This window comes from Solanum stenotomum, chromosome 9 (assembly GCF_019186545.1).
Source record: "Solanum stenotomum isolate F172 chromosome 9, ASM1918654v1, whole genome shotgun sequence".
Lineage (NCBI taxonomy): Eukaryota > Viridiplantae > Streptophyta > Magnoliopsida > Solanales > Solanaceae > Solanum > Solanum stenotomum.
In genome coordinates this window covers 16,010,764-16,034,739 of record NC_064290.1, presented here as the reverse complement: position 1 = coordinate 16,034,739, position 23,976 = coordinate 16,010,764, and the positions used below count along the sequence as shown (strand labels likewise).

At 33.3% G+C, this 23,976-nt stretch overlaps 1 protein-coding gene and 1 pseudogene across 1 annotated transcript; one reads left to right on the top strand and one right to left on the bottom strand.

Moving 5' to 3' along the window:
* Positions 1–289: 289 nt before the first annotated feature.
* On the bottom strand, positions 290–1,669 carry LOC125877315 (aspartic proteinase nepenthesin-1-like). The gene has a single exon (XM_049558646.1). It carries the CDS (start codon positions 1,667–1,669, stop codon positions 290–292), a length of 1,380 nt encoding a protein of 459 aa, XP_049414603.1.
* A 15,631-nt stretch (positions 1,670–17,300) lies between these two features.
* On the top strand, positions 17,301–22,385 carry LOC125877314 (protein HESO1-like; annotated as a pseudogene).
* The last annotated feature ends 1,591 nt before the right edge of the window (positions 22,386–23,976 follow it).

Below are 23,976 nucleotides of genomic sequence, written 5' to 3'. Positions count from 1 at the left end.
GTGCATTTGTGCTCGATTACATTTGAGCCAAATTCAGACGGGTTTCCCATTTTTAGTTGTGTGAATCAACAATACTATTCAAAAAAAGATGAAAATAAACTCGTAATAGGGGAATTGTAGTAGCTTAATTGGTTGGCTACTCTGAACTTTCACCTTGGTGTTGAGGGTTCAATTACCCACTGTAATCCCTTTCCCCATTTTGCCTTGCAAAAAAATAAAGAATAAAAAAAAATAGCAGATTTGGGTACAACTTTAGATTGCAAAATATAGCAATTTTGTAGTTAATCAATTAACTACATGCATCTAATTCAAAAGACAAAGTTTCTGTTGCTGTATCAAAAGTTAATCCTATACCTTGGAGTTGATAACTTCCTATAATTGCGAGGGGTTGGTCCCATTTCGTAAAAGCCATACAGAATAGCCCCCTCTCATGAACCACGACTCGTTTTTGTTCTAGTAACAACAAATTTTCTGGGTTTTGTTGACCGAAGTACATCTTCACAACGGGGAAAGTTGGTACCACACCTGGATCCACCATATAGCAAGTGTCAAAATTTCCAAGTGGAGCATCATACACAGGAATATTTACTTCCTTTCTGAATGTATCACGGAATACTGTATAAAAATCTTGAGGGAAACTGGTGACAGTTACTCCTGTATCCACGAAGCAACTACCGGTCATGTCATTTCCAAAATTCCGCGACAGTGATGGGAACCATGGGACTTCCTTATTGTTAATAAAAACTTTAAAAAGGTTGATGAAATAATATGTAGGCAATCTGGAACTTGGTAATAGTCTTGCTGATGTTTTTTTCTTAAATGGTGTTGTGTGGAAGCTAATTGTAGATGTTTTTGTGGAGTAAAACTCCGGTAGACATAAGGCCATTATATCCACCTTAAATTGCGATTGTAAAGAATATCCACCTACATTTACTCTTCGTCCGAGGCCAGCAATTCCAGAAAATTCACGACTAAAAGCTGATCCACTCGTTTGATCTCTGCCACATCCAAAAAGAATGCTTACCTGATTTTGGTCTAAAACAAAAGTAATCACATCTTTTGCAATCCAACCTCTTGTTCTTGATCCATCCCCGTATTTGTAATCATAGATACACGTATTACCTTGCGGAATACAGTCAATAACCTTGGATTTGAATACACAATTTCTACTTTCTGCAACACAATCGAGTTTTCGATATGTTTTTGACTTAAATAAATCATATAAAGGTTCAGTTTTTTGTTCATAACACTTATTTTCTGCACATGGCCCACATTGCCACCAAACTAAATCACTGCCTGTGTCTATTAGCAAGTGCCTTGTAGTTTGTTGATCAGTACCAAGAATAAAAGATGCTACATACTCACCATCTGCGAATTGTAGACTTGTTGTTTTCGGAACATTTCCGTTGTCCCTTTTACTCTTATGTGCTCCTTGTGGCCTTGTCCGAGCTCCATTCTCACCAATCATGTTACTGTTCTCGAGAATCATAGCCAAATTCTTCGCTCTAGCTTGAGAACGAGCAAGCCTATTTTCAAGTAATGAGTCATAGTCTTTGAACTTTGACTTTTCAAATAAACCGCGATTGTAAAGTGCAAAAGTATATGATGGCATTGGAGGATCTGGAATCTTAGTTGGATCAATAGACATAAATCTTTTTCTAGCTTCCATGATGTAACTTGAGTTAAGTGGTGAAAACGATTTTTCATTGCCCAAAACTACTAGCAAATATGACAAAATAATTGGAATCACTAGGTGAATATGGAAGAACTTCTCCATTGGTATTAGGAATTATTTTTCTAATTCTTTGATTTGCTTTGAGATATGTCTACCACTTCTTGCACTTATATATATATATTATACTGGTAGGTGTTGATATGTAAATTCAATTCTCTTTGACCAACAACAAAAAGGATAAAAAAGGAGTTAATCTGTAAATTCAATTTTTCCCATAGTAGATTTTCTTGCCATAACTGCAAAAAGGATCAAAATTTGACTCCAATTTATTCTTTGCTTTAAGATATGTCTACCACTTCTTGCACTTAAATTGAGACCATGAATTGCTGGCTAAGGGATTGATATGCTGGGCTGGCCTTGCCAAACGTGATTTGAACTACTTTCAATCGCGCGCGCATATATATATATATATATACTACCTTAAAATCATGAACTCCTAAATTGAATGTTAAATTACTATAATGCCTCCAATTAAAAATACTTAATTTATTTTATTTATTAATTTAATTATTTGTATTATATTAAAAGTAGATACCCTTTCATATCAAAGAGTTGTGATTTTTTCAAAGAGTTGTGACTTTTCCAAAGGGTTGTGACTTTTTTGACGGGTTTTGACATTTTTGATGAGTTGTGACTTTTCTGAGGGGTTGTGATTTTTTCAAAGGGTTGTGACATTTCCAAAGGGTTGTGCCTTTTCCGATGAGTTGTGACTATTGCAAAAAATTGTGACTTTTTCGATGAGCAGTGACTTTTTCTAAAGGTTGTAACTTTTCTGATAAGGCACAATTAGCACCTATTCATACTACTATTTGGTAGCTATAAATAGAGGAGCTTCCTCTCACTTTTAAACTATGTTTTTTTTAAAAAAAAATTACTCTTGTTCTTCTTAAAGAGTCTCAGGGTTATTTGCATAAGTTGATTAAGTTCAAAGTTCAACGAAATTCGAGGTACCACATTAGAAAGAGTTGGTGAACAAATTGTAGCAAATCATTCATAAATTTCCACTCATATTTTTTCTTACGATTTTCATGAGTTAACAATGACGAAAAGTTGTGGGAAAGACAATGATAATAAACAAATATGAAAAAAGTCACATGATTTGGGTAAGATATTTCTTCTTTATTTTTTTATTATTTTTTTTACCCTCAAATGAAGGAGTTTCTTTCTAATTTTGCTAAAACAACGGACATCAATATAGTCTATTGAATCATTAAATTTGATGTTAATTTCACTATTTAAAAAATAGATTTTCACTTTTACTTATAATATGATAATATAGTCATGACAAGAATTATGTTTTAATAGATATGTAAGTAAAAATGAACGGAGAAAGTAAAGTGTTGGTAGCAAAAGATTTTAATCAAATGAAACGCTATAGTGAATATAGCATGATTATATATTTTCGTCTTCCTTCTTCACTGACTATGTATTGTTCCATATATTTTTTCTTTTTAATATTTACATTGAGTATGGAATTTTTTAGGTATGAATTTCCTGTTGTTTTTTTTTTTTGGTTCATTTTAATTTGAGAAAATGTTATGTCACAAGATACACTCCTTGCTAGCTATATAAAAATAGATAAGAAAATAATGATTGATCATAAAATAATCTTAAATCAAATTAAAGATTCTATAAACAATACTATAAATTTTATTCATCTATTAATTTTTATTATTTAAAAAGTTTAATATTATATATCATGATACAACTTCTATAAGATACTAGATACTTTCATTAGACAACAACTATATGATATGTATGCGGCAGAAAAAAGGAGAAGATCACCACAATTCTACAAAGATAAGGTAGAAACTTAAAGAAATGAAATATTTTTCACCAAAAGGTAATGTTGTTCATATATTAAAATTAAATTATGCTACTGAAATATATGTGTATAACTAAAACAAAGAATTGGTCAAGCTAAATATTTGACATACACTCAAACCTCAATTTAAACATCATTCATTATAACAATAAGTACTTTTTTTTATTGTAGAATCACCTCTCTATGATAGTCTTACTTAAATGGTGTCCATCATTTATGTTCATAACCTCAAGAGGAAAGACTATTGGTGACATATTTTGTATTGATATTTTTCTTAAAATTTTATTGGTTAGATTTGTTTACAAAATTGAGTGAAGCAAAAAATAATACTACTAAAGAAATGTGACGTTCTCCCCATATTTAAACTTCGGATGTATTTTAAAATGTTTCAATGATATCTGGTCATTTTGTTCTCAAAATACAAGCAACTCTATGACTATTTGTATTAATCATTTAAAGCACTTGTCCTATGTTCTTTAAATTATAATTATTTACTAAAAAAAACTTTAATATAGTAATATTAATTCTATTTTACAACATTGTATACTATATATACGATACACACGTGCAACGCACATGCAGTGAAACTAGTACTACTTTAAAAGTATGAACTCCCTAACTTGAATGTTAAATTACTATAATACCCCAAACTTAAAACACCCATTATAGTAAATATGTTGTATTTTTATATTATATTTATTTATTTGTTCTATATCATAATAAAAGCTGAAACCTTTTAATATTGATGAGTAGTGACTTTTCCGAAGGGTTATAACTTTTTGATAGAATTGTGACTTTTTCGATGAGTTATGACATTTCCGAAAAGTTGTAACTTTTCTGAAGGATTGTGAGTTATCTGATAAGGCACAATAAACACCTTTTCACATTGAAGGGTTGTGACATTTCCAAATAGTTACAACTTTTTTGAAGAGTTGTGACCTTTTTGAAGGGTTGTGACTTTCTATAGGGTTGCGACTTTTCCGAAGAGTTGTGACGTTTCTGAAGGTTGTGACATTTCCAAACAGTTATGACTTTTGCGATGAGTTGTGACCTTTCTGAAGTGTTGTGACTTTTCTAAAGGGTTGTGACACTTTTTTTAAAACAATAAGAATTTTTTTATGCACTACCCTTTCTTGGCTATAAAAAGAGGGGTTTCCTCAAATTTTTAAACTATTTTTTTTTTGAAGTTTTTCATTGTTCTTATTCTTAGAACATCCAATTTAGTATATCATCTATATTTTATATATTTACTTATTTATTTATGTTATATTATATTATATTAAAAGAAGACACCATTTCACATTGAATGGTTACGACTTTTCCAAAGAGTTTTGACTTTTCCGATGAGTTGTAACATTTTCAAATGGTTGTGACTTTTATGATAGAAACAATATGCACATTCTCATACTACCCTTTGTTAACTATATATGAAGGGGTTTCTTCACATTTTTAAACTATGATTTTTTTATGTTTTTTATTCTTCTATTCTTAAAAACTCACGTTTGATTTTCAGACGTTGACAATCTCAAAGTTCAATGAAATTTAAACATTCCCTAACATGAATGATAATTAATATAATACTCAAACTAAAAATATCAAATTTAGTATAGCTTTTATATTTTACATCAATATTTATTTATATTATATTATAGTAAAAGTAAGAATTCCAACAATACAATAATAACAAATTAATGCACTAGGGGGGAGGGAGAAGAAAGCATATTTTAGAGGATGTGTAACTAAAATATTTTAAAAGTGACTAACTTTTAGTAGTATTCATAAGAAAGCTTACATCCACTATTCATAGGAACTTATACTTTATCATTCATTTTATAATTGTTTACATAATATTTTAATTTAATAATATTCACGTTATTATTAATGTAATGCATGATTTGATATTCACGTGCAACACACGTGCGTCAAAACTAGTATATATATATATAGTAGATTTGAACTACAAATAATATATTTTCTTACACTAAAATGATATGGACTTTGACCAACACTTAAAATATGTTTATCTGGAAAGGAAAGAATAGTAGATTTTCAAAGGAGTTAAATTATGTATATTCATTCTCTTTGAACAATTACAAAATGAATTATATTCCCTATAAAAACAATCAATATGTTATAAAATAAGTATTAATGCTAAGATAACAAGAAAGATTAATGAGAGAATAGTAGGTAAAATCTTTTATATTCACTTTTTCTGCTTCTCTCTTTTCTACAAAATGAGGGGTATATATATATGTGTATATACTTGGACACCAAGTGTAATACATGGATATCTATTTGCCATGTATATACTTTGGTCACCAAGTATATCTTATGGTTAATTAGTAGACAACACTTAACATATTGTGTGTATATTTATCTTCCAACACATAATATCTTAATGTGCACATCCATTTTACAACACTCCTCCATGGATGTTCATATAAAAGAAAAATAATAGTGAAAGAAACTGTAGTAATACGCATTATTTGCTGCCTTATTAAAAATCTTACCAAGAAAATCTAGTGGGATAAAACCTTGGTTAAGGAAAAAAAGTGCAGCGCGTATTTACTCCTCCTGATCAAAACATCACTTAATATTTTGAAGATGACACATTACAATCTTATTTCTCAGCTTCTCAAAGGTTGAATTTGGTAATGCCTTGGTGAATATATCTTCTAAATTATCACTGAAATGAATTTGTTGAACATCTATTTCACCCTTCATTTGAAGATCGTGAGTGAAAAAGAATTTAGGTGAAATATCTTTTGTTCATATCTTTTGTTCTATCTCCTTTGATGTATTCTCCTCTTAGTTGAACTATACTTTCATGACCCAAAGTACACCCTAGATGTGACATGGTGTATAAGACCCCGAGACGCCCTACACAAGCCAATTGACATACATGCAACACAACATAATAGACAAGAGGAAAAGAATCTCATATAATGAAGGAATTTGACATAAAAGTAGAAGTCTAAACGTAGTCTTAACAAGTCATTCTAATACGCCAAGAAGTGGTCGGGACGTAACCGTACACCACGTACAACATCCGAAAAACTAAAGACATAAGAAAGCAAGATAAAAGTGACATGGTCCTCGGAACATGAGGACTCACAAACTCTTCTAACTTCAAGTGATCAAGAACCTAGCGACGAGGAGGATAAGGGAGATCGTCGGATCCTATATTAGTGAAACAATGTAGGCACAAACATGCATTAGTACATAGAATGTACCAATTATGAGGGATATACATAAAACGTAAAACATGATCATAAGAGGACGTAATCAAAAACATGATATGCACGACCAAGCTAAACATAGAAAGCCATTTCCAAAGAACAATCGTAAATCATGAACATGGTTAATATATCTTAAAACATAAGGAAAACTTCATAAAAACCTTTGAAAGTAACTTTTGTGGGGTATTAGCTTTAACTGGCAATAAACCGTGTGAGTTATACCATTGAATTTGATGTAACTCCCACATCGAGAAAGGAGTGTCTACTTGTCAAGGTAGAACTTCGCATCATGATTCATATGATATTTGTGGATCCACTAGCTAGGTCATTTAAAATAATCCTATGGGGCACATAGTTTAGAACTAAAGTTGCTACTAGAGACTACCCTAATTGAGCCTTCACCTCAAGTTTTCTCTTTGCTAAGTTAAATCCCAAGTCATATTAGTAAACATGTCATCATACATGGAAAAGAACAATTCAAAAGATGATACAAGCTTAAAACATCATAGAGTAGCTCATTAAATCTTGAATCAAGCATGTGTGAGTTTGGATTTTGTCTTTAATTTCTTTTGTTCTGCAACTGTTAACCAAGACTAGTCTCTAATGCAATAAGAATAGGGATGGGATACCTCAATACTCATATATTTAGAGCCTTTGCTTTAGTTAATGTTTTTGTAGAAAATGTTACATAATTGACGCTAGCCATTTGGGGATACTGTAAATGGTACTATAGATCAATTCACTACCATTATAGATCCTGTTTGAGAGTTCTTTTTATCCAATTGGAGCTTAAAATGATTTCTTGTGATTGACCAATTTTTCAAGTTTCATTCGGGATGGGTAAGTCTTACATAATCATTTCAAGCCCAAATTATAGAATATTGGAGTTCCTAGGCAAGGTATCTTAGTTATTTACATTCTTTGTCACATAAGCTATTCTTGATTTCCAAATGTAGGGAAATTAAATTATTTAACAATCTTTATCATCTTATTCTTGAAAACGCTTTTAAAGGAATCTAATTTACTTATGGTGGTCCTAAAGTGACAGTAGAATAGAGCTTGGATTTAACAATCTTTATCATCTATTACATGAATGTTATAGAAAGTAAATTTTGTTTGCTTAGATTCTCTAGTAGCTTCCTTTAAACGTGCATGATAGTAATGTTATTTTGGAAGGCTGAAAATCAGATGTAATTCTTTCTATCCTTTTATCGGTGTAGTCTAATATATGGCGTTCCCTTTGTAGTGTTCTCTGTTATTCAGAGCCTTCAAAGTAATTTTTCCCCTCCCTATCACTTTCGGTAAAGAGACATTATTCTTGAGAGATTTTTAAGAAATAACTAAATACACGATGTAGTAATTTGGACATCATATAGCAGTTGGTACGTTCCAAGAATAAATCAAATAATGACAATGGTGATAATGATTTGAGATTTTTGGTATTACGAACTTGTTTTGGATATGATTTTGTACATTTATAAGACTGTCTCATCATTAACAAGGAGGATTTGGCATCAAGTGTGAGTTTTTTTTTAATGAATTCTTTGATTTTATGTTCTCTGTTAGATTTTTTTTTTATTCTCATCAAGTGATGCTAATAGACACTCATTTTGTTCCTCATGAAAGATTATAGGTGATATTTTTGCACATTAATCTAATTTTTCAATGGATAAATCTTGGATTGGAATGCCAAGAAACACATCGGAGTATTTTCTTCATTTGAATCAATTTCTAGATTTTGCATTTAACAATGGAGCTGTAGGAGATAAATGAAGATGTCCATGTCCTAAATGTGGTTTCGGAAAGTGGAAAACTAGAAATATAGTGTTTTGACATTTTATCAACAAGCCCCATAGAATTGTCACTTGGGTTATGCATGGAGAAATGAATGTCTTGCCTAATTCGAGAAACATAGAGACCACTCTTAGTACACCACCTGTTCAAAATCCAATAGAATTATTGGTTATTGAAACATTCAGGGGCTTAAGGCATGAGGGTGTTGACGTAGGTCCATCACCAATGGTGGAAGAAGAAGAAACATTACATGATACACCTGCTTTAAATAAGAATGATTTATTTGAGTTGCTTAAAGATAGAAGTTTAGAATGGTATGAAGGCTCCAAGTACTAAAAGTTGGAATTTTTGTTATAGCTTTATCGCGTCAAGTGTTTGTCTGGATGAAGTTACAAGGGTGATTATGATCCTAGATCTACTTAGGGATGCATTTAAATTTGAAAAGATCCGTGGTTCTTTTTATGAGACAAAGAAAACCATCAATAAGTTGAGTCTTGATGATTATATCAAAATAGAATACTTGTCCAAATGATTGCATGTTTTATTGGGAAGATGATGTTAATGCGGAGGCGGACCCACATGTAAAGGTGGGGGTGCACGTGCACCTGCTAACTTCAGAAAAAAATCATGTATTTATAAGTATATCTATTTTGAAAAACTAGAAGAAACTAAAATATAACAAGAGTGCCCTCATAAAAAGTATAAAACACAGTTAGTATTGTTGGTAGCGTACGTGATCACCCATGCAACCGCGGTTCGATTCAAGCATAAACCACATTTTATTTCTTTTATCAACTCATAATATTGGTGCACCCGTAGTATTAAAATTCTAGGTTTGCCTCTATTAATGCCCATACATATAAGTATTGTAAGACTTGTCGATGGAAGCCCGAGAAAAAGAGAAATACAGATCATACACATACCAGAAGTAAGAAGCAAAAGAAAAAATCTGCAAAATTGTTGCAATACTTTCCATTAAAACCAAGATTACAAAGATTGTTCATGTGTTCTAAGATTGTAGAGCATATGAGATGGCATGCAGAGGATGATAACAAATATGGAACCCTACGACTTCCTAGAGTTGGTGAGGAATGGAAGAAGTTTGATACAAATTTCCCTAAATTTTCTTGTGATCCTCGAAATGTCCAATTAGGCCTAGTTAGTGATGGTTTCAATCCTTCTGGGACAATGAGTACTAGTTATATAATTTGCATGTGATTTTGATTCCGTTCAACCTTCTTCCTTGGTTATATATGAAGCAACCAAATTTCATCCTCTAAATGATTATTCCAGGTCCACGTGCACCACGAAATAACATATATGTATACCTCCAACCCCTTATAAAGGAGTTGAATGAGTTGTGGAGTGATGGTGTCGACACTTTTGACTCATCAAAGGATGAATTGTTTAGAATGCTAGCAGTTCTTATGTGAACAGTTTGCAACATTCCTGGACTTGATTGCTTATATGTGTCACGGCCCAAGGTACACCCTAGGAGTAACAGGGCGTATAAGACCCAAAGAGGCCCTACACAATCCACTAAGCATGTGTAACATATATTATAGAAATATCGAGAGATTTAAAATAATATTTCATATTAAAAGAGTTTACAAAATGAAAAGGAAATCTAGATAGTCTCAACAGCCCTCTATTACATCAAGAGTGATCAGGACGTAACCCTGACATTACGTACAATATCTGAAAGTAAAACTGAAAGCGATAAAGTTCCTATCCTCTAAACATGAGGACTCACCACTACTAAGGGCGATCAAGGTGACTCCTAGCCACAGGGATGAGAAACTGTAACTTCGGACCCTACATTGGAGAAAACAATGTAGGCAAGAGTATGAGTTAGTACAAATATGTACCAAGTATGATAACAATGCATAGAGATATGAATCATGCTAAAAAGGACCTTTTCATGTTCATGCAAAGACCAAGTTAAAACAATAAAAAAAGGGTTAGAAAACATCATAATAGTCATGGTCAAATGCAAGTAAAACTTCTCTTTTGAACATTTGGAAAAATACTTCTTTAAGCAACATTAGTTCATCTTTAGTGTGGTAATTAGCCTTAACCGACTTAGAGATCATGTGAGATATAACATGGAATCCGGTGTCTGCCCCACACCGAAAAAGGGTGTTCTCACTTGCAAAGGCAAGAACATTAACTTCTAGATTTTGTGGGTCCATTAGCTATTGTCTATCTAAGATAATCATGTCTATCTAACACAATGATCCTATGGTTGCACATAGGTAAGGGATACAAAGATTGCTACTAGAAATCCGACCTCAAGCTACGGGAGAGCTTCCATTTCAATGTCCTCTAATGCTAAGCATAAATCCCAAGGAATAGTGATAATTCTGTAATTGACTTATATTTCATGGAAGGCACTTCAAATCACCAATCCAAGTTAACTTTCTATAGAATAGCTCCTAAAATTTATTCTAAGTTAGTTAAGAAAACCTTTCAACTCTTAAGAATCCTTATGTGAGAAAATCCTTTCACATGCATGTATTGAGTATTATGTGAGAAATTCTTTCACATCAACAACAACAACATATAAGCTTTCCTCTCAAAGCATCTTAAATCATTTTCATCACTTTGATAAAGAACATGCATAGATTCATAAAACTTCTTATTTCATGGCTAAAGGCCCGCATTATCATCATAGCATAGAAAACATGGGGCATGCATGGGTTCATGGGGATTCATCTTAAAATAATGGAATTATCTCAATTCATGCTTAATACTGCATAAAACAATCCAATAAATCAATATTGAAAGGAACCCATAACATAGAAGAAAACCCTAACTTCAATTGAGAATTTTTAACTTCAAAATTGAGGAATTTAGGAACTCTATGGATCCCTTATGAAGACTATCATACCTTAGTACTCAAAGCCCTTAAGCTAGTGTGAAAAATTGTTCCCTTTAGAAGTCTCTAGTGTGAAAAATTGTTCTTTAATTGTGAAAACTAGTGATACTAGTTTATGTAATCTATGGTATGGACATTTGACTGTTAAAGGGCTGAAGTTGTTGGGTCAAAAGAATATAGTTGTTGGGCTGCCTAAAATTGATGGTCTTAATTTCTGCGAAGGGTGTGTCTAAGTGAAGCAAAGTAAAGTCTCATTTCCCGTAAGCAAGGCCTGGAGGGATTGAAGTTGTCTTGAATTTATGGACACTGATGTTTGTAGTCCCATGAGTATCGAATCCTTAGGGAGAAGTCGATATTTTTTGTTATTTACCGATGATTATGCCAAATGAGTTGGGTTTATTTCTTGAAGTTCAAATCTGAAGTTTTTGAGAATTTTAAGGAATTCAAGACATTAGTAGAGAAGCAGAGTGTATGCTCTTTAAAGGCTCTCCGTTCAAATAGAGGTCGTGAATTTACTTCTAAAGAATTTGATGATTTTTGTGCGAAAAATGATATTCACAAGGAGTTGACAGCACCACGTACGCCGGAGCAAAATGGAGTGGCCGAACGAAAGAATCAAATTGTGGTGGAAATGGCTTGAAGCATGATGGAAGAAGCAGAACTTCCAAAGAAATTTTGGGCAGAAGTAGTAGCAACAACAATGTATCTTCTCAATATCTCACCAACAAAGGCAGTCATGAATCGAACCCCTTATGACACCTAGAAGGGCAGAAAGCCATGGCTAAGCCATCTAATTTTTTTTGGTTGTTTAGCATATGTTTTGGATACTTCTCCATCTCCTTGCAAACTTGATGTGAAAGAAAAAAAAGCATTTTTGTGGGCTATAGTCCTCAATCCAAAGCATATAAGTTGTATAATCCGATGAGTAACAAAGTTATCATAAGCAGGGATGTTAGATTCAATGAAACAGGTAATTGGGCTTGGAATGAAAGAAATATTTCAGCATAAAAAAATTCCTTAATTCCTAATGATGCACCCAAGTCACATGTAGCTGAACATTTGTCTCTAGTAACATCTGAAATTGTTGAAGAATCTTCAGCAGAGCCAAGACTAAGAAGATCAACAAGTGACAAAAAAACAAATCTGAGATACTCTAATAACATATATACTTCTTTTCAATTTTCTCTTCTTGTTTAGATTCTATATATTATGGAGAAGGCTTTGAAAAACAAGATGGCAGCAATGATTGAAGAGATGAACGATGTCGAAAAGAATGAAACATGGAAATTGGTTAACTTACCAGATGGTAAGAATGTCATTTGCCTGAAATGGCTATATCGCACAAAGTACAATGCATATGAATCTATTTAGAAGCACAAAGCTCGACTTGTTGCAAAAGGATATGCACAACAGCAAGGAGTTGATTTTGATGAAACATTCTCTCCCGTAGCACGCTTTGAAACAGTGAGAACTCTCTTAGCTCTTGCTGCTCAACTCTCTTGGCCAGTTTACAAATTTGATGTCAAGTCTGCCTTATGAAATGGAGACTTGGAGGAAGTAGTTTATGTTGTTCAACCTGAAGGTTTTGTTGTGAGCGGACAAGAAAGTAATGTGTATAGGCTGAAAAGGCCTATATAGGCAAAAGCAAGCCCCGCGAGCATGGTTTAGCAAGATCAACTTTTATCTCCACGAGAATGGATTTGAAGCAAAAATTAGCCAACTCTCTATGTAAAGATGCGAGGTAAAGCTGATTTCTTGGTGATGTGTCTTTATGTAGATGATATTATTTATATGGGATTTTGTGAATCTCTTATTGCTGAATCTAAGTCTTTCATGACGAAATATTTTGAAATGACAGACTTAGGATTTTTGCACTATTTTCTTGGTCTTGAGATTAACCAAAGTTTAGATGGTATTTTTGTCTCGCAAAGAAAATATGCAACTGATCTTCTTAGGAGATTTAACATGTTGGGTTGTAAGATAGCTTATACACCTATGAATGTAAATGAGAAGCTCATATATGATGATGGTACAGATTTGATGGATGCTCATTGCTTTAGAAGTATAGTCGGTGATCTGAATTATTTGTTGCACACACGGCCCGACATAGCATTTCCTGTTAGCACTGTTTCCATATTCATGCATAACCCAAAAAAGCATCATTTTGGGGCAGTAAAGCAGATTTTACGATATGTTGCCGGAACTAATGATTTATGAATTTGGTATTCTAAAATATCAGATTTTAGATTGTTTGGTTTCATTGANTCATTTATGATGATGGTACAGATTTGACGGATGCTCATTGCTTTAGAAGTATAGTCGGTGATCTGAATTATTTGTCGCACACACGGCCCGACATAGCATTTCCTATTAACACGGTTTCCATATTCATGCATAACCCAAAAAAGCATCATTTTGGGGCAGTAAAGCAGATTTTACGATATGTTGCCGGAACTAATGATTTATGAATTTGGTATTCTAAAATATCAGATTTTAGATTGTTTGGTTTCATTGATAGTGATTGGGCAGGTTGTCTGGATGATAGAAAAAGTACTTCCGCATATGCATTCTCTCTTGGTTCAGTTGTTATATCTTGAGTTTAAAGAAGAAAGAAATTGTGGCCTTGTCGTCATCCGAAGTAGAATATATTGTTGTCACTGCATCATCTTGTCAAGCTGTTTGGCTAAAGAGATTGCTTGCTGATGTATTTCAGGAGCAAGCTGCTGGAACCAAGATTTTATGTGACAACAAAGCAACAATTGCAATGACGAAAAATCCGGCATTTCACAACCGGACAAAGCATATTGATATTCGGTACTATTGCATCCGAGATCTGGTAGCAAGTGTAAGTATTATGTTGAAGCATTGTGGTACAAATGAGAAAGTTGCTGACATTCTAACCAAAGCACTTTCAGTTGGAAAAGATGAGTACTTCAGATTAAAGATGGGAATGAAAAGCTTTGAAGCAAGGGAGAGTGTTGATTAGTGCTTCAAAATAGTCGATTTGGTTCCTAGTTTTTAGCTAGTAAAAAAGTAACGTTGTTCAGTTATTTAGCATTAAGTTGTTTGCTGTTTTCTAGTTGATAGGGTGGAGTTAGCGGGCATGTTTATAAACTCTCTTTTTAGTTGCTTATTTTTAGATGATATTAGTTAGTTGAAGGCCTCCTTAACAGGCCATTACTGTACCTGTTCTGTTGCAATCAAAAGACTTCACAAAATCTCTTTTCTCGGCTTCTGCGTTCTTTTCAATCACAAACATTCCTGTAACTACTCATGTTCTTAAGTGTACATGGAATGTATAGGCACATACATATAAGTAGTTTTTAGCTTTATGTATTTACTAAGGTGATTTCAATATCATTAACATATATTTCTCCATGTCAATTTATGTTCTTTCCTAGTTTTTTACCAAGCCAAAATGACAAGATCAGTAGGCTCTTCTCAAAAGGAAAGAGCCATCAGTCATGTCAACCAAAATAAGTCATTTCATTCTAAACAACATCCTAAGATAAGTTATTCATTCTCACTTAAAAAAACCAACATCCTAAGATAAGTATTATGTTGACATGAGAAACTTCTTCCGTTATTTTTTTTATCCACGAATGTGATTTGAATGTTACTGCAGACAGATGCAGTATGTCTTCCTTTTCCATAAAATAAAAATAACAGATGCAACAGATGTCTGAAAGTAAAAAAGAAAATATTTTGGTGTAGAAATAATGGCATTATAGAATTTATCAAAGTAGAGAAAAAGAAATGTATTACTGCTTGTTTATTTGTGGCATTGATTTTGTGTGTATAGGAAAAAAATGAGCTAACTTTGAGCCAAAGTACCATGGACAAGTTTCAAATTTCGCCAAATGATGTTGTTGGTAAGATTTTAGGAAAAGAACGCTCTGCAAGGGTCAGATATTTGTGATTAGGAGTCGTCCCCAGTAAAGTTTTTAAATAAGTAAGACCTCATTTTAGTGGTGCAAGTGCTTCAAGTAGTGAAGGCTCATGTTCGTTCCAATGGAAAGAGAACTACAATCAAATGATTAGGCGACTTGGGAGATATAATAAGAAATGCCTGCCAGATATCCTCATTTTTCTAGGCTTCATATACTTTCCTTTACTTTTTGTTCGAGGATGAACATGATTTTAGTCGTGGATAATGTAATGACCCAGCGGTCATTTTTGGAAAATTTTGTAATATTATCATTCTACCCCTCCCAGTATCGATCTAGAGTCATTTCTGATTGTGTTTTGAAAGTTGGTTTCGAACTTTGAGTGGAAGTTGTGAATTTGAAAGCTTTTGGGTTTTGAAATGCTAAACTTTTTAAAAAGTGGTTTTCGGTTTCTTTTGGAGTTTCAAGTGTCGAAAAAGAATTACATCTATTCCATCAATCCCGGAGGGTGGAAATTGGTCTACAGAAGTTGTCGGTTTTAGATACGTAGTTTTTATTGAGAATTTGAGGTCCTAAGTTGGAAATCTTTAAGATTTTAGTCTTTGGATTGACTTTGATCAACATTCAGGGTTCGTATGCTCGAATAAGAATTCCAAGAGTGCTATTGTATTCGGAGGATTATTTTAAGCCTAAGTGAGGTCTTGATTACTTTAGAAGTTTCTAGCTTGTTCTTGCTTATCAGGCGTTATGATTAGTTCTTGTAACTTTTTTTTATGTGGGTCAAGAATACCTCACATTCGTGGTTTGATGGTTTCATTGAGTCTTTAACCTCGAGTATAGTCATTTTGCATATATAGTTTGTGTGTGCGGGGTTCCAAACAAATCCCAAAGGTCCTTTCGATGATTTTTTAGTTGGCAGTGTTTTCTTGTGTCTGTAGACCCCACATTCGCGAAGGGGTCTTCACGATCATGATGGTTGCATTAGTGAAGACCTTCTTGCAATCGCCAAGGGTCCCCCTGGTCAGTCCCACGCTTTTGTGAAGGGCTATTCACTTTTGCTTGCGATGGTCCCAATTTTTGAGGGGTTCACTTTTGTGAATCCTCAGTTGCTTTTGTGACATCATAGACCCTTTTTGCTTGACGTTTTTAGGATCTTACCAATTTTTCCCCATTTTGAGCTTTGTAAAACTCTTGGAGGTGATTTTGAAGAGATTTTTTGTGCTAAATAATTTGGGTAAGCCTATGTGATCCTATAACTTCATTTCCCTTTTATTATTTATGGATTTTAACATCAAAACTTGAGATTATTATTGACATATGGCAAGGTGTTTCAAGAACTTGACTTCTTTAGTAAAATAGAGATTGTTAACTGAATTTTGAATCCTTTTTCAAAATAGTTTTCGCCAAGGAGTTCCAAATGCTTTGGATAACATTTTCAAGTAAAGATTGTTTGATTCAAACCTCAATTTTGGAATTGAGTTTTTTCAGTTTATTTTACCAATTTTTAAAAATGTATAAATTGGGAGTTGTTATTTCCGAAATATTATTGTAATTAATTGATTGAATTAGATTGTGAGGCTTTGGATATTGTTTAGCAGGGGAAGACTCAAGACTTGGATCGACTTTGATTGAATTGAGGCAAGTGATTTCTAAACCTTGTAAAACTTGTAGAATTCTTGTATTTTCCCTTCATTGAGTGTGTGGGGGAGTAATGAGAATAAGGTGTTGGGTTCATTGGTTCCACTTGTTAAATCGTAATAAAAAAGGGGATTAATGAAAAAGGCAATGTGTTGATCACAGTACTTTGTGAATTGTCTCGTTGTGGACCCAAATTGTTGATTGATTAAAAGCCTTGAGGGAATTGTTGTGGCCTTGAATTGGGTGAATTGTTGTCTCTTCCTTATGGTGCAAAATTGCTTATTTGCATTAATTGTGTACCGTGATGAGACATGTGATGATTATGCCTAAGGGAAATGATTCTGGCAAGCGATATGGTATAAAGCCGAAGGTAAATGGTTCCAGCTAGTAATATGATACAAAGCCAAAGGGAAATGGTTCCGGCTAATGATATGATATAAAGTGAAAGGGGAATGGTTTCGGCTAGTGACATGGTATAAAACCGATGAGAAATGGTTCTGGCTACTAATATTGTGCCGATGGGAAATGGTTCCGACAAGTGTTTTGGTTATCATGATTTGATGCATTTGATACTTGTACTTGATCTACTTGATACTTGTGATTGACATACTTGATACTTGTGATTGATCTACTTGATACTTGTGATTGACATACTTTATACTTGTGGGTTGTTGAACTGTTATTATTGAACAATGATTGTTGAGCCTTGTGAACTATGTATTAATTGTAGAACTACTAGGTTGGACTGATTTCTATGCAGGTTAAAGTATGAGGAGGTTCGGTTGGGATGAAAGGGGTACTTGATTTCTATCTACTTTTGCTTTGATTAGTAGGTTGCTTGATGCGTGTTGTGTTTTTTGGTACTCACTCCTTGCTTCCACACTTGTGTAGATTCCAAGCACGGATCCGCGTGATCTTGTACTTCTCCTATTTTTGAGTCTTGTCAAACTGCTCTTATGTTAATCATTCTTTAGTTTCCTTAGTTCTTTTGTTTTGTTAGGTCGAGGCCGACTTGTCTTTGTGAGAATACACAAGTGACATCACATCCATTTTTGGGTCGTGAAAGCTACTCTACAGCTTCCGAAGTGATAAACGCTCAACTGTGTCTCATATTTATGACAATAAGCGGTCATATGCAAAATAATTACCCAACTTAGGAGGTCGGGGTCAAACCACAAGGATTGGTATATGGTACTTTTCTTCTGTTGATTTCACCACTCAAACGTGATATCAAATTGATTTTTCAACAAATATGTATATATGAAAAATGAGGGGTTTTATCTAACAGTTGAAATTTCATTAAGATTAAACAAATAAATAGGGAATAAACACAAATAAGATCTAAACAATTTGGAAAAGACTAGGGGTTTGTATATTGTGATTGGGGTTTCAACCCGAATAGGAAATTATAAACTGAACAACATTGATTGATACATGGATAGAGTTTGGTCTAGGCTACATTCGATATTCTTCTGAACTATGAAGAGTATGTCCCTTAGATTCTTCCGAACTTCAAGACCCTTCCAAGCAAAACATCAACCATTGCGTGAGTAGATAGCCTAGTCCTAGCTCATATTGTTAAATGTGAAACCACTAGGATTATACATCCCTTCATGTTTTGATTGTTTGTTTGGGACTATCTGAATCCTCTGTATATATTTACTCTATTTATACCTTCATTTTAATACTTCAAGGTTTAGTATGTTTAGTTTATTACATCTGTGGATTTTCGTGCTTTTAAATGTGGGCACATTTCTGGTGTTCATCCAATAACAGCTGCCAACGTGCCCTTTCTGAAAGTTGTTGATTATGATACGAGAATCGAGTGTGATATATCAGTAGAAACAGGGATGGAGTTTCAAAGTCGAAGTTAATACACATGATTTGTTCACTCGATGAAAAGTTTCAGAAGCTGAGTCTTTTGGTAAAATTCTGCAATCTCTTGTATGTTTGGAATATGCAGAGTTGTTTAATAGTTTGGAAGTCTTCTTATTTGATTCTTGGATGCATTGTAGCAGTGCAAGAGGGTAATATATCTTAACACAATTACCTGTGTTCCAAGGATAACCATTATATCACTTCCTGTCGCTTCACTTGAAGTACATTATCAAATAGAAAATTCCCATCATATGCCCCATGGGATAAAAAATACAATGGTAGTAAAAGGAATTTCACAAGTTAAGACTATGCCTTGTATTTTTGGAAGTCAAAAAGACAATGGAAGTGGAACATTAAAGAGAAGAAAAAAAAAAAAAAGAAACAAAAGGAACCAATGGGCATTGTTGGTAGCATAAAACAAAATTTCATTTTTTTTTTCTTGAAGGAGAATTTGTAGATGTTTGCTTTTAGTTACTGCAGTAGTTTTTAGCAAAATAAATTGTCTAGTTTAAGATAAATTGTGAAGTTGTTTTAGGATTCTTAAATTTTAAATTATGCAGATTATGTATTTTATGTTGGCTTTTTAAATCCCCCAATGCTTAATAAAATTAGTGAAATCTCAAAGTCATTCAATCCATTGAGAGACATTTCAATCCATTGACGCCCCGTTTTAAAAAAAAACACTAACAGTGGTATCAAGAGCTTCATCTATCTTACGGTATCTGTAAAATCTTCCAAAGAACAACCATAGAGTTTTTAACCTCTAAGGGCTACCTTCTTAACCCAAAAGGGCTATCTTTTTAACCCTCCAATGCTATCCATTTTAGCCCATCAAGGCTACAAATTTCAATCCGTACTTTTTTCAACGCACATGCATTTCTAAATCAATGTTTAACCAAAAAAAATGGCAAGCAAAAATCTCTCTTTGAATGCCCGAAAAATTTTCATAGACGAAAACTAACAAATTTTGTCTGTGAGAATAAAATCATATTTTGAAATCGATGTGATATATGATATTGTGATGGAAGAAAAACCCTAACAACCTCTCCTTGCAAATCCTACAAAAGTTCATATTAAAGCACTTTCAAATAAAGTAGTACACAAGACAATGTCACGGAAAAGTATTTTGAAGCACAAAATCAAAAGAAGAAGAAAAAGAAGAAGTTTGGCGAGTTCAAAAACAATGAAAAGAATCCAACATCAACTACTAAAGTAGAAATTCCAGGAGGTACATTTTTTGAATTGCAGTAACTAAACCAAAGAATAAGTGTTGAAGTTTTCTTTTAGTTATTATAGTAGTTCTTTGCAAAAATAAATTGTCTAGTTTAGATAAATTAAAATTTTGAATGTTAGTTGGGTTTATTTAGTTGTTAAGATATTTTAGGATTTGTAAAATTTTTAATAATTGAGATTATGTATTTTATATTGGCTGTTTAATTCCCCAAATGCTTAATAAAAATATTGAAAGCTACTGAAAGTCATTTCAATCCATTCTTTTTGTTGCTCCATTTTTTTAAGAAACACCAACAAAATTTCAGATTGAACTCGGAAGGTGCATCAATTAGAACATAGATTGAAAAACAAAACAAGATAAGAGATATATAATTTATTTTAATTATTTTTAAAAGTATTTTTGAATTTCATCTTAACTTGTAAAACATGTAAACATCACTGAATCATAGTTATTCCAAAAATTAGGGAAGTATAAAGTTTTAATGTTCATAAGTTGTTTTTAGAGAAGAAGATACATGGTAAATTTATGTATGTGCTGATAGATATCAACTGTTTTTGCTGATGAAAGCACATAATATTAATTAATAGTTCAACAGACAAATTCATTATCCGTAATACTTTTTGTTGGTTTTCATTTGCAGGTATGAACCAAGTACGTACAAGTTATTTCTCTATTTCCATCTTACTCTTTGTTTCTTGATTACATATTATGGAACTTGAATGTACAAGAGGGTGCTTTACAAACATTACTATTGCTCTTGATGACTTCTTACTGAATTTAACCCTTTTTGTCAATAAAAACATTATTGATTGCTGAAAAAAATAAAAAAAATCTATATTTTCTTAGGAAGGCCATAGCTTATTAACTTCTTCTGAATGCTTTTTTTGCTTATTTTGGTTTTAGTTTTATTTGAGCCCTTTCTAGAGTGCTATAAATGCAGTTGTTTAGTTAATAATTTGTTTTTGTATTTCATTTCAGGTCATGTGAACTTCACAGACATGAAATCCTCCAATATTGCCGCCGTTTTCTGCCATATTGGAAAGGATGTACTAATTTCAGTACCAGTAAAGAGTGTTGTGAAGTACTGTAGTAGGAAATAAAAATTCCCAGGAATTAGTATCATGATAGAAATTCTTCTTCTGAAGAAATATATAGGACCCTAAGCATAAAAAATGGACATGTACAAATAATCTTCAATTTGTTAGGCTGTAAATGTAGTGATACACGCTCAATTATTTTTTCTTATACATAACTTGGCATATTTTGTTTTAGAACCTTTATCTTTACTTTAGATTTTTCATGAGAGTTTTTGTAATGAGTAGCTTGGTAATTTTTCTTGGTTTGTAAATGTTCTAGATGGCTCTGATCCAGATGCGGTGGCAAAGTTATTGTATACGTTTGTGAACTATGGCAAGAGAAACAAAAAGAGTCGATGGCTGAGTTTCTAGTTATGCTATTAGTCAAGGTACTGTGAATTTAGTAAATCGATATCATCTTAAAGAGACTATGAGTTCCTAACAAACATCCAGTTTTCTGGCTTATCGTAGTCTCAATTCGTTGCAGTTATTGTTGATTGAGAAGTTATGGGCCAAAGGACTATGCGCAAGTACCTAAGAAAGCATCGTGGCTATTTAAAACATGGTACTCCTAAGTTTGCTCAATTAGTGTAGTTATCTTTCATTTACTAATGTACTTTAGGCTAAGCAATCTTTGAAGTGTTGTATTAATGACTTATCCATGATCTTTATAGGTTGAGGATTTCAGCGATCTGTCTCAAAATGTGGCACATGGGCTGTTGGGAAAGGAGAAGTGAAACACATATACAATTGTATCCAGCGTACTAGCGAATAGATTTCTACTTTTATGGATGTTTATGTCGAAATACCCACATTAAAATATTAGTTGTTTTGCCATGCTACTCCCTTTAAAAAGGGTTTTGAGACAAGGAACATTATAGAAGATGGAAATACAACCACTCTTCCTTGTAGATATATCAAGAAGGAGGATCAAAGTAAAGAAGGGCAAAAAGGAAGTCAGTCAACTATACATTTTGGGCCTATCACGACAAAATGAAAATGATCTACCGAAGGTTGGGAAGGATTGAAATCAGTGAGCTGTAGACAGTCAAAAGGAAAATGGTCTACTGATGGTTGGGAAAGAGTACGTTTAGTGAGTTGGGGACATCCGAAGGAGGATGGTGGACCACCTAACAATCCCTAGTCAATAGGAAAATGGTGTACCAAAGGTTGGGGAAAAACATCTTTAGTGAATTGGTAATAGTGCACCATCAGACTCTAACTTGACAAAAAGGAAACGATCAGAAGAAACACCAGGTGGAACTTCTTATTTTGCTCAATGGTTGGGAAAATCAGACACAAGAAGTTAATCCAAAAGAAAGCATAACAATAAATATGCACCTAAGGCTAAGTGGTAAAAAAATGTAGACACGAGGTTGGGGAGGAAGCGAAATGAACTATTTTATTTTGAATGAAGTAGGTTGGGCGTATCTAGTTGAATAATTTGCAAAAACTTTTACATTTTTGCTAGAACATACATAGTATGTCATATGAGCAAGACAACGTACCCCTCGCCGTCCTCTAGTTTTTGTACTGGTTTGTTAGGACATTTTGTACAAATCAACTTAGCAATGACCTAAAAAGATGGAATATTCACTACTCAATGTATATTTGGTTCTATATACCATATGAATATGAAGGAATTGAAGGAAAACTGGATTCTCGAGAAGTGTAATGATCGGGTTGGTCATTTTTGGAAAGTTTTTGTAAATTCACAATTTTTTCCTTCCCAAATTTTGACCCAAAGTTATTATTGATTTTGTTTTGAAAGTTGGTTTCAAACTTTAAGTAAAAAGTTGAGAATTTTGTAAGTTACATTTTTGAAAGGCGAAGTTACTTATAAGTTGATTTCGGTGTTTTTTTTAGAGTTTCGACTATCGGAATGGAATTCCATCGATTTCATCTGTCCCAGAATGTGGAATATGGTCTACAAGAGTTGTTGGTTTCAGATTCGGAGTCATTTTGGGGATTTGAGGTCCTAAATTGGAAATTGTTAATATTTTACTCTTTGCGTAGCCGTTGGCCAATATTTGGGGTTCAGATGCTTGGATATGAACTTTGAGAGTTCTATTGGATTTGGGGGATGATTTTAGGCCTATGTGAGGTCTTGGTTTATGTTTTGTAGATTTCGAGTTTGTTTTGGTATTTTTGGTGTTATGTTCATTCCTTGACTCTTTCACGGATGTCGAGCCAAAAAGACGTAAGATTTGTGTTTCGACCAGTCCATTGAGGGTGGAACATCGAGTATAGTTGATTTTCATATTTGGTTTGTGTGTATGAGGTTTCGAACGAATCCCGAGTGTACTTTCGATGTTCTAAGGGTGTGTTTGGTATGAAGGAAAACATTTTCCGGAAAGTGTTTTCCAATTTTCTCATGTTTGGTTGGGTTAAATGTTTTGGAAAATGTTTTCCAAATCAACTCATTTTCCTCAAATTAAGGAAAATGACTTCCCTTCAAAACTTAAGGAAAACATTTTCCAAAACTCTCTTCCAATTTCAAATTACAATTATATTTTTGTTGAAAAAATTAATTTATTTTGTCCCTACCCTCAAATCAGCCCCCCAACCAAACTCGCCCCCCTCCCCCAAAAATAATAATTTTAAAGCTTGTTTTTAAATTTAATTTTTTTACCCCACCCTCACCCCTACCATCACCCCCTTCCAAAAAAATATTAAAAGTTGTTTTTAAAAGATATTTCTTATTTCAATTTTTTATTTTTTTACCCCCCACCCCCTACACTCCCCCCCATCAATCCCCTATCACCCCCACCCCCTTCAAAAAGAAAAAAAAA